The 11,024-nt window shown below is 50.5% G+C and overlaps 1 protein-coding gene across 1 annotated transcript; it reads left to right on the forward strand.

Moving 5' to 3' along the window:
- Window positions 1-933: 933 nt before the first annotated feature.
- Window positions 934-6,660, forward strand: LOC125231343. Its single transcript, XM_048136789.1, has one exon. The coding sequence runs from the start codon at window positions 934-936 to the stop codon at window positions 6,658-6,660; it is 5,727 nt and encodes a 1,908-aa protein (XP_047992746.1).
- Window positions 6,661-11,024: the final 4,364 nt, after the last annotated feature.

Consider the following 11,024-nt stretch of genomic DNA (forward strand, 5'->3'; position numbering starts at 1 on the left):
GGAACTAGGTTATACCTACTTACACTTACAGCCCCTAAAAATATATGCACATATATGGACAGGTTAATGAGATTTTTGGAGGAAGACCCGAAAATTTCATACAAACTCATAAATGTTGCATGAAAACCGAATCGCTGTAATTTTTCTTGACAGTTGTTATTTAATTATCATAAGTACCTACCTACTATTTATTCTAAGTATGTATTTATCTATTTAAGTATGTATATCGTCGCTTAGCACTCATAGTACAAGCTTTGCTTAGTTTGGGGCTAAGTTGATCTGTGTAAGGTGTCCCCAATTGTGAACGACGCAGGAGACGTCATTTAAATAAGTTCAAAATTGTAAATTAATTGATAACTTAGCTTAAGTAACTCTGAAAATAAATGGTTGATCTCTGCTTACATTCATTTAAGAGGCGGGCCTCAGGTCGCCTAGGCGGCCTGAGCCCCGACCTAGAATCTTATAAGATTCGAATTAGAATAAGAAAAATCGATTGCATAAGAATAAATAAAACAAATCAGTGTAGTAGTAATAAAGTTTATTAAAATAAAGACAAGTTCTGAAGGGCTAGGGAGAGCGCATGCGCGCGCAGCCTAGGCGCTAGAAGGGTATGCACGCGGGGGGCGCGATCGGCCGGGATTCGGCTATAAAACCGAGCCCCGATCGCGCTCCGGCGTCAGTTTGTTCGAGCCGCGCCAGAAGAAGGAACCCTCCCGAGCCCTCCGGAACTAGAAGAAAGGAAGCAGTGTGTTATTGCCCGTCCTGCTCTCACCCCTATGACCCGATCAGCTGATCGGCGAAAACAGCTGATCGCCTTTCGATACCTACAGTCCACATATCTACGTACGATCTCATTCGTATCTAGGGCCGAACACTCACATTGTTTGGTCCTTAGCGAAGCCGGATCTCTGAAGCAAGAAGAAAAAGGGCAGGATGGCAATAACTAGAAGCAGAAACGGAGCTCGGGAGGAATCATCTGGCAGCGGCGGCACTAATACGAACACCGATAATACGTCCGCTACCGCTGGGACGTCCGCGACGGACGGCACTACCGCGACGGACGGCACTACCGCCACGTCCGACACCGACGCCACGGGCACCACGACTGGCACGGGAACCACGGCGGACACAGAAGCAACGACGGAATCAGGAGCAACCACGGAGGGTACAAGCGCGGCCCAAGAAGAGGTCACGCCCGAGGATGCCGCCGTCGCCGCCACGCCCGCCGACACCTCTGGTATCAGAGCCACGCCCGCCGCCAGCACCATAGCCACGATCGTCGAAAAACAGCTGATGCCTCCACCGCTCGGCACGAAGAGGTGCGCTAAGCCCGCTCGGTCACACCGATCCAAGGCCTCCAGCAAGAGGCTCCTCGCGGAGCTAGAGGCCAAGGAGAAGTTAGCCGAGCTGGAGCTCAAGCGCATCGAAGCCCAAGCTACGCTGGCAAAAATCAGAGAAGAAAGAAGAAACCTCTCCTCGTCGGGTGAAGACTCCGAACAAGAAGAGGAAGACCTCGGCCCCCAGAGATTAGCCGATTGGTTCGACCGCCCGATTCAAGACGCGGTCGAACACCACGCCGCGCGCCCCCCTGCGCACCGCGCGCGGCACCACAAGCAGACAATGGATGTGACGTCACTCGCAGCAGCCCTGACCGACGCCCTACAAGCGAACAGATCGAACAGGAAGTACCTGCCAGACCTGCCGTCGTTCAGTGGACAGTGCGCGGAGTGGTTACAGTTCAAAGCCGCTTACAACGAGTCGGCGCCTAGTTTCGCGAACAGTGAAAACGTCGCTCGCATAAGAAAGAGCCTCAAAGGCGCCGCCCTAGAAGCCGTCAGTGCACTCCTCATCAGCCAGCCGCGTCCAGACGATATCATCAAGGCCCTGGAACGCCGCTACGGGAGGCCCGACGCACTACTCCTGAACGAGATGGAGAGAATAAAGGCCTTGCCACGACTAGCCGAGAGCCCGCGCGACCTGTGCACGTTCGCCGGACGTATCGCCAACGCCGTGACAACGATCGAGATATTGAAGAAGCCTCAGTATCTTCACAACCCCGAGTTACTGAGGTCTATAGTGGAAAAGTTAACGCCCATATTAAAAAGTAAGTGGTACGACTACGCCGCGAGTGATGAAGACACGCCGGAACTTAAGAAGATAGCCGACTTCCTCAACAACGAAGCCGACAAGTGCACGCCCTATGCCCCGCCCGAGACCATAGCGGAGCCCAAGGAAGCACGAGCCACGAAAAAGAAGCCCGAGCGTACCTGCGTAGCCGTCGCCGAAGTGAAGAAAACAAAAGAAGAAAAGTTACCCTGTCCAGTGTGTGACCAGTCCGCCCATCAACTGCCGACGTGCCCGCAATTCACTAAGCTGGGCACGAACGAGCGGTGGGAAATAGCGAAGAAGCACAATATGTGCTATCGGTGCCTCGTCAGCAAACATCGCCGCTTCGTCTGCCGAGCCAAGCCCTGCGGTCATCAAGGCTGCGCTATGCGTCACCACAAGCTGCTTCACCACGAGAAGGCCCCGACAGACACCGTCGCCGCCTCGAACGAGCCGACGCAGCCCCGCAAGTCCGACGAGGTCGTGGCCATAGCCGTCAAGCAAGCCGTACACGCCGCGACCCGGGCGAGCCGCGCCTACCTCAAGATGGCGCCAGTACTACTCCGGGGGCCGCACACGGAAGTGGCTACGTTCGCGCTCCTAGACGAAGGCAGTACAGTGACTATCATCGACTCTGCGATCGCCGCCGCCCTCAACCTTGACGGGCCCACCGAACCTATGTGGGTCCAAGGCGTGGGCGGGAACGAGATGGCGTACGAGAAGAGCAAGAGAGTGGATGTCCGCATACGCAACAAACACGGAGGGGACGAGCAGCTAGTGACGAACGCGCACACAGTCGGGCGCCTTGACTTCACCACTCAAACGATCAGCGAGCGAGAGATAGACGACTGTGAACATCTGCGGGACATCAAGCACCTGTTGACATATGAAGACGCTACACCGGGAATACTGCTCGGACAAGACAACTGGGAACTCGTTGTGTCGCGCAAGTTGAAAAAAGGACGGCGCGATCAGCCGGTAGCATCTAAAACGCTACTAGGTTGGGTACTACACGGTTGTCGCCACTCACAAGCGATACCCGTAGCCCACTGCTGCGCACACCTTACGCGCATACAGCCCGGCGGGAACATCGAGAACGAGATGAAGAACTTCTTTGCGCTCGAATCACTCTCGATCGAGCCGAGGAAGCCCCGTAGTGATCCCGAACAGCAAGCCTTGAAAACGCTAGAAGAGAAAAGTCGACGCCTCCCCGACGGGCGCTTCGAGACCGGCCTGCTGTGGCGACAGGAAGACATCGACATACCTGACAACCGCGCCGACGCCCTCAAACGCCTACACACACTAGAGAAGAAGCTGGATCGCGACGCGGACTTGAAGAAGCAGTACACCGAACGAGTTGACAACCTGCTTGTGTCCGCCTACGCCGAGCTCGCGCCGACACCGAGCAGCGGGAAAACCTGGTACCTGCCCCACTTCGCAGTGCGCAACCCGGAGAAGCCGAAGATAAGGTTAGTCCACGACGCCGCGGCCACCTCACACGGCCGCAGCCTCAACGACATGCTTCTCGCGGGCCCCGATCTCCTGCAGTCGCTGCCCGGCGTTATCATGCGCTTCCGTCAATACGGCGTGGCGGTATCAGCGGACATAAAGGAAATGTTTATGCAAATAAAAATAAGAGAAGAGGACCGCGACGCGCTGCGCTTCCTGTGGCGAGGCGATCGACGCGAAGGCGGCCCGACAGAATATCGCATGACATCAGTCATCTTCGGCGCCTCTTCATCCCCCTGCACGGCGCTGTATATAAAGAATAGGAACGCACGCGAGCACGCGGCCCGCCACCCAGAGGCCGCGCGGGCGATCGAGCGAAATCATTATATGGATGACTACCTGCAGAGCCTCCCCAGCATAGAAGAGGCGAAGAGAGTGTCGAGCGAAGTGAACCACGTACACAAGAAAGCTCGCTTCGAGCTGCGCGGCTGGGCTACGAACGAACCCGAGGTCATCGGCAAGAAAGAGCGAGAGGGCGTCACCGTCTCTATCGGCGGGAGCGAGATAGAGAAAACACTCGGCCTACTGTGGGACACGCGAGAGGATAGCATTCGTTTCAAACTCAATACGAGACGAGCGCCGCCAGAAGTGATCAAAGGTCAACGCCCCCCCACGAAAAGAGAGGCCCTCAGTATCATCATGTCAATATTCGACCCGCTGGGCCTCATCTCGCCAGTGACGACGCCCGCGAAGAGGATCATGCAAGACACGTGGCGCTACACTACGGCCTGGGACGAAGAAATACCAGAAGAGCTGCGTGAACGCTGGGGAAATTGGCTGCAACATCTGCGCGACCTAGGTGACCTATCGATACCTAGATGCTACGATACCGCGCCCGCGCCCAAGTACGAGCTACATACCTTCGTCGATGCGAGTGAAGAAGCCTACGCCGCCGCTGTGTACTGGCGCATGACCCGAGCTGACGGCACAACAAAGGTCGCTCTAGCCGCCGCCAAGAGCAGAGTCACGCCCACGCGCCTCGTCTCGATACCCAGACTTGAGCTCCAAGCGGCCGTCCTGGGCGTGCGACTCGCCGAGGCCGTCGGGAACGAGCACGACTTCGAGATCGACAGTAGAACATACTGGAGTGACGCGCGCACGGCCCTAGCATGGATACGCTCAGAACCCCGCACTTACAAGTCATTCGTCGCGCACCGCCTGGCAGAAATCGAAGATTACACGAAAAAAGACGAATGGCGATGGGTACCGTCAGCACACAACGTGGCCGACGACGCGACACGCGCCGCGCCGAGCGACTTCGACACCCGACACAGATGGTTCACCGGGCCGGCCTTCCTATACGAACCGGAGGAGGCCTGGCCGCAAGAAAACAAGATGAAAATCGAGCCAACAGGGGAAGAAAAAGAAGTCTGCTGCTCTGTCGCGACGCCGAGAAAAAGCCGCGCGGCCGTGCCCGCCATCGAAAACTTCTCGAAGTGGACAAGCCTATTACGCACGGCCGCACGGGTGCTGCAGTTCATCGACCTCTTGCGCGAACGACAGAAAAGTCGCGCTTCACTCGCGACACAGTGCATCGCCGCGGCGCGAAGGAAAAGGACGCGCGCAAACAAGGACGGCGACAGCACCTGGGGAAAACGAGACAAGCGCGCTCCCGTCGTACCCAAGACGGTCGAGAATAGCCGGAGGAGAAAATACATAATACTAGAAGCCAGATACCTACTCGCGGCCGAGAAGATACTCGTGCGAACCTCGCAGGAAGATAGCTATGCAAGAGAGAGAAAGCGCATAGCCGAGGGCCTCGCGCCGAACAAGGACGACCGGCTAGCCAAGCTGAGCGTGTATCTCGACGAAGACGACATCATACGACAACGCGGCAGAATAGCGGCCGCCGACGACATAAGCGAAGACGCCGTGCATCCCATAGTGCTGTGTGGTAAACATCACTACACATATCTATATGTTTCCCACGTGCACGAACGGCTACACCACGGGGGCACCGAAACCGTCGTCAACGAGCTTCGCCAACGTGTATACATACCGAAGATAAGACCTGCGGTGAAAAAGGTGATCGCGCGCTGCCCCGAGTGTCGACTACGCAAGGCGAAGCCCGCCGGCCCGCCTACAGGGGACCTACCTGCCGCCCGGCTGGGGCATCACCTGAGGCCCTTCACATACACGGGGCTTGACTACTTCGGCCCGCTTGAAGTGACCGTCGGCCGGCACCGAGAGAAGAGATATGTCGCGCTGTTTACCTGTATGACGTCAAGAGCCATACATCTAGAGGTGGCCGCCTCACTAACCACCGACTCGGCCATCAACGCGCTGCGCCGGTTCATCGCTCGCCGCGGCTGCCCCACGGAGCTGTGGAGCGACAACGGGACCGCTTTCAAGGGAGCGAACCGCGAGTTGACGGAGGCCATGAGAGAGGCCGCCCACGCTCGCCGCATCAACTGGCGTTTCCTACCCCCCTCCTCACCCTTCATGGCTGGTGTGTGGGAGAGAATGGTGAGATCAGTAAAGGAAGCCCTGAAGACCACGCTGCACGAGCGATGCCCGAGCGATGAGACACTACACACCCTGATGGCGGAGGTCGAGGCTACAGTCAACTCGCGACCCTTGACCTATGTCGCGACCGACCCAGAGGACCCGCCCGCGCTCACTCCGAACATGATCCTGCTCGGGCCAGACTGCCACTCCCCAGCCCCGGGAGACTTCAAGGACAGCGATGAGAGCGCGCGGCAACACTGGAGGCGCGCCCAATACCTGGCCGACACCTTCTGGCGCCGATGGGTGCGCGAGTACGCCCCTCTACTTCAACACCGGCGGGAGCCCCGCGGCGAGGGCGTCGAACCAGCCGTCGGCGACGTCGTCATAGTGTGCGATAACAACCTCCCACGCAACACATGGCCGCGAGGGAGAGTGACGCAGACGTATCCAGGCAAGGACGGAGTAGTACGAGTCGTCGACGTCACCACGAGCCGCGGTCACGTCCTGCGCCGGCCCACCAAGAAGATCGTCGTTCTACCAGTAGGATCGCACGGCGACGGCGGGAGAAATGTGAACGACGCAGGAGACGTCATTTAAATAAGTTCAAAATTGTAAATTAATTGATAACTTAGCTTAAGTAACTCTGAAAATAAATGGTTGATCTCTGCTTACATTCATTTAAGAGGCGGGCCTCAGGTCGCCTAGGCGGCCTGAGCCCCGACCTAGAATCTTATAAGATTCGAATTAGAATAAGAAAAATCGATTGCATAAGAATAAATAAAACAAATCAGTGTAGTAGTAATAAAGTTTATTAAAATAAAGACAAGTTCTGAAGGGCTAGGGAGAGCGCATGCGCGCGCAGCCTAGGCGCTAGAAGGGTATGCACGCGGGGGGCGCGATCGGCCGGGATTCGGCTATAAAACCGAGCCCCGATCGCGCTCCGGCGTCAGTTTGTTCGAGCCGCGCCAGAAGAAGGAACCCTCCCGAGCCCTCCGGAACTAGAAGAAAGGAAGCAGTGTGTTATTGCCCGTCCTGCTCTCACCCCTATGACCCGATCAGCTGATCGGCGAAAACAGCTGATCGCCTTTCGATACCTACAGTCCACATATCTACGTACGATCTCATTCGTATCTAGGGCCGAACACTCACACCAATATTTATTTATTTTATTTTATTTACTCATACAGGGTGTAACAAAAATGGTGGAGATCCGTTTAAGGGCGTATTCAGTATCGTATTCTCATCAGGAAAAAGTAGGATAAAAATGTTTTTTCGCAAAAATTTTTTTTATCTTTGTATGGAGATTCGACCGATTCGCGCGGCCCGGCTCATACAAAAGTGAATTTTTTTTTAGCGAAAAAAATTTTCTTCTACTTTTCCTGATAAGAATACGATACTGAGTACGCCCTTAAACGGATCACCACCATTTTTGTTACACTCTGTATGTGACGTAAAGGACCCAAGATCATTTTTTTGCACAAATGCTCTTTCTTTTTTTGTAAAATAGTATTTTATGCAACAGGCGTTTAAAGGAGGTCAAAAAAGACGAGTGGCGTGGGTAACAATTTGAGGCGAAACCGAAAATTGTTATTAAGACGCCACGAGTATTTTTTGACTCAGTTAAACACCGTTGCATACAATACTTTTTCTACGACCATGCACTTGGTTTTTAATAGTTTTCTTGAACAACTTTCGTGAAATTCACACTGTTTCCTGTATTTTGACGCGTCGGCCTCCCCTCTGTTCCTGCACTCACCCTGTCGCTCGCACTCCCCCGCGCCGCCGCCAGCCCCCGGCGCCCCGCGCACTCCCGCTCGTATATCCATTAAAGGCTACCTAACAATGCTTTAAGAGCTATATCGTATGCGTGGGTGCGCGGGGCGCCAGGCGGGGGCGGGCATCTTTTATGTAGGGTTTTAACGATCTATGCACAACACTGTAAATGACGAATAACAACACGGGAGTAGAAAAAATATATAATTATACTTAGATGTAAAAGAGAAGAACTAGCTTAAGTAAATTTAAAAGTGAAAAATGTCTGCCTTGGGTGAGACTTGAACTCACGGCCTCTGGATCGATACTCCAGCGCTCTGCCAACTGAGCCACCAAGACTTCAACCAAGCCAGCGAAATTTTCCACTACTAAGGTCAATGGGACCCGTAGCGACATCTACCGTAAGAGTCACACATTTTTCACTTTTAAATTTATTCTAAGCCTAGTGGCATCGATTGCAGACGTTTCTGCTAATCAATAGTTAAAATTTAGCATGGTTAGCGCATCGTAACTGGTGAATTTCCAATATGACTTGGAACTCCGGTTGCCGTTTAAGAAGTTTAACACTCTTACGGTAGATGTCGCTACGGGTCCCATTGACCTTAGTAGTGGAAAATTTCGCTGGCTTGGTTGAAGTCTTGGTGGCTCAGTTGGCAGAGCGCTGGAGTATCGATCCAGAGGCCGTGAGTTTAAGTCTCACCCAAGGCAGACATTTTTCACTTTTAAATTTATTCTAAGCCTAGTGGCATCGATTGCAGACGTTTCTGCTAATCAGAAGTTAAAATTTAGCTTAAGTAATATGATGCAAAATTAATTCGCCATGATAGCAAAATCTAGGCGTACCGCAATGTTCTTTTTATCACTGACAACATCACGTCGCACTTTAACGGCTTTCCAATTTTGCATTGCCGCGGCTCAAGGGGCATCAAGGCCGCTCGTATAACTAAAGCAATAATATCAGTAAAGTTACATATTTATGAATGAAACCCTTCCTTTACGACGTAATCTTTATACGCACTTATTCGGAGATATCGTGATTTACATTTCAGTTAATGCTAGAAACAAAAGGTTATAACGCGTACGTGAATAGTTGATGACTGCTAGACATTGTCTTCAGGCATTAAGTCCTCCATTTTTAATTTATATTGTGCAATAACGGTTAATTTTACTGGTCGGTTTAATAAGATGCTTTTCCGATGAAAGTTATTTTCCATTATACATAATTATATTTCCACGCGGTACTTCATGATTTCCGTGTCTCCTAGTCAAATCAGCGTTTTTAACTGTCAAAACTGTCACAACTGTCAAAACGAATTTCATCGTCTTGCTAATATGGAATTAATAATATGTTGAAATCAAATTGAGTGACGCCACCGGTCAACTCAGTTACTTTATATATTTCTACCTGACTTATTAAATAGAAATTAGATTTAAAAATATTTTTTATCCATGTTTTTCTTATATTTATCTGATGCTTTGTTTCGTGCATGGTATAAAATATTTTCTTTTAAGTACAGTCAAGTTCCCTATTATGACACCAGTAAATTATGCGTGGGATCACTCATTCATTTTGATTACTTTTATTAAAATCGGTTGTTTAAAACTGTAGCTAAGCTGAAGAAAATCATAATATCGCGCGGAGTCATTTTTGTTGTGAGGATTTGCCACAGTATTAAAAAGGCACGGATCGACAAGTGACCACGTGATTCGGCTCAGTTTTTCGGGTAGGAATGCCATGCCACTCGGGCTGAATGACATTCATACACCGTGTGCAAAATAGTGAACTAACGAACCCAATACAGTCCCGCCACAGACCACCTACTAGGTGTATTCAAGCATTCAAACCAACTCATTCACCACACATGATCTCCCGTTGTAATCTAGTATGGGAACGGAACCGCTTGATCCAGTTGTATCGATGTTTATAATGCACTCGTGTAATTTTGGAATATTTATAAAAAATGTGGTTGAACCAGTAGGTATATTATGCTTCCAATTTTATCATGTCTTGGTGTAGGATTCTAAGTATTCACTTGCGCTGATCAAATCTTAGTATTTTTAGGTACCAGCATAGATTAAATATAAGAAGATCATACCACCCCATACATTATAATTTTTAAGAAAAAAAAAACCGCCTTCCTTTGGGGTTCTGGTGATAAATACTTTCAAATGTTGGATTATGTTATCAATTCGTCTGTATTTTTTTTAATGTTTGTTATTCACTATCTCCGTCATTTCTGAACCAATTTTGAAATTTGGATGATTCTGAAGTACCTACTTACAGATGACAATGATTATCAGAACGGAACTCTAACCAGGGGCGGCTCACTCTTCATCAGCAGTTCCACTGCACCAAATGTCACTGTTCTGGACGTAAGTGCATGCTGTTCTTATAAAAATACCAAAATCTCTATAAGTGTGCCGTTCAGATTTGAGGAGTTCCGTTCTGACCATCATCAGCAGTTCCACTGCACCAAATGTCACTGTTCTGGACGTAAGTGCATGCTGTTCTTATAAAAATACCAAAGTCACTATAAGTGTGCCGTTCAGATTTGAGGGGTTCCATTCTGACCATCATCAGGAGTTCTACTGCACCAAATGTCACTGTTTCGTACGTAAATGCATGCTGTTCCTTTAAAAACACAAAAATCACCATATGTATGCTTTTCAGATTTGAGGAGTTCCCTCGATTTCTCCAGGATCCCACCACCAGAACTGGGTTCTGAGAAAAATGGGACCAATCTGTATGCATATACATTCAATAAAAAAAAAAAAAAATTCAAAATCGGTCTAGTAACGACGGAGATATCGAGGAACAAACATAAAAAAAAAAACAGACGAATTGAGAACCCCTTCCCTTGAGATTTGGAAGGCGGTTAAAAATGCGACCGCCTAAGAACGAGCATACACTACACCACACATAGATGGCGCCACAAAAAAAATGTCTTGTAGCTTTCGATTATACTTGTATGTAGATGGCGAAGTGTCACTTTTGACATAGATGTATGGCTCGAAAGTGACACAACGCGAATATACAAATAATAGATGGCAACAAGGCATTTTTTGTGGCGCCATCTATGTGTGGTGTAGTGTATGCGCGTTCTTAGGCAGTTGCATTTTAATGTATGGAATGGTATGATCTTTTTATAGGTATTTAATCTATGGTACCAGTACCTAAAATTGTACAT

The sequence above is a fragment of the Leguminivora glycinivorella genome, chromosome 11, assembly GCF_023078275.1.
Source record: "Leguminivora glycinivorella isolate SPB_JAAS2020 chromosome 11, LegGlyc_1.1, whole genome shotgun sequence".
In the NCBI taxonomy this organism is placed as follows: domain Eukaryota; kingdom Metazoa; phylum Arthropoda; class Insecta; order Lepidoptera; family Tortricidae; genus Leguminivora; species Leguminivora glycinivorella.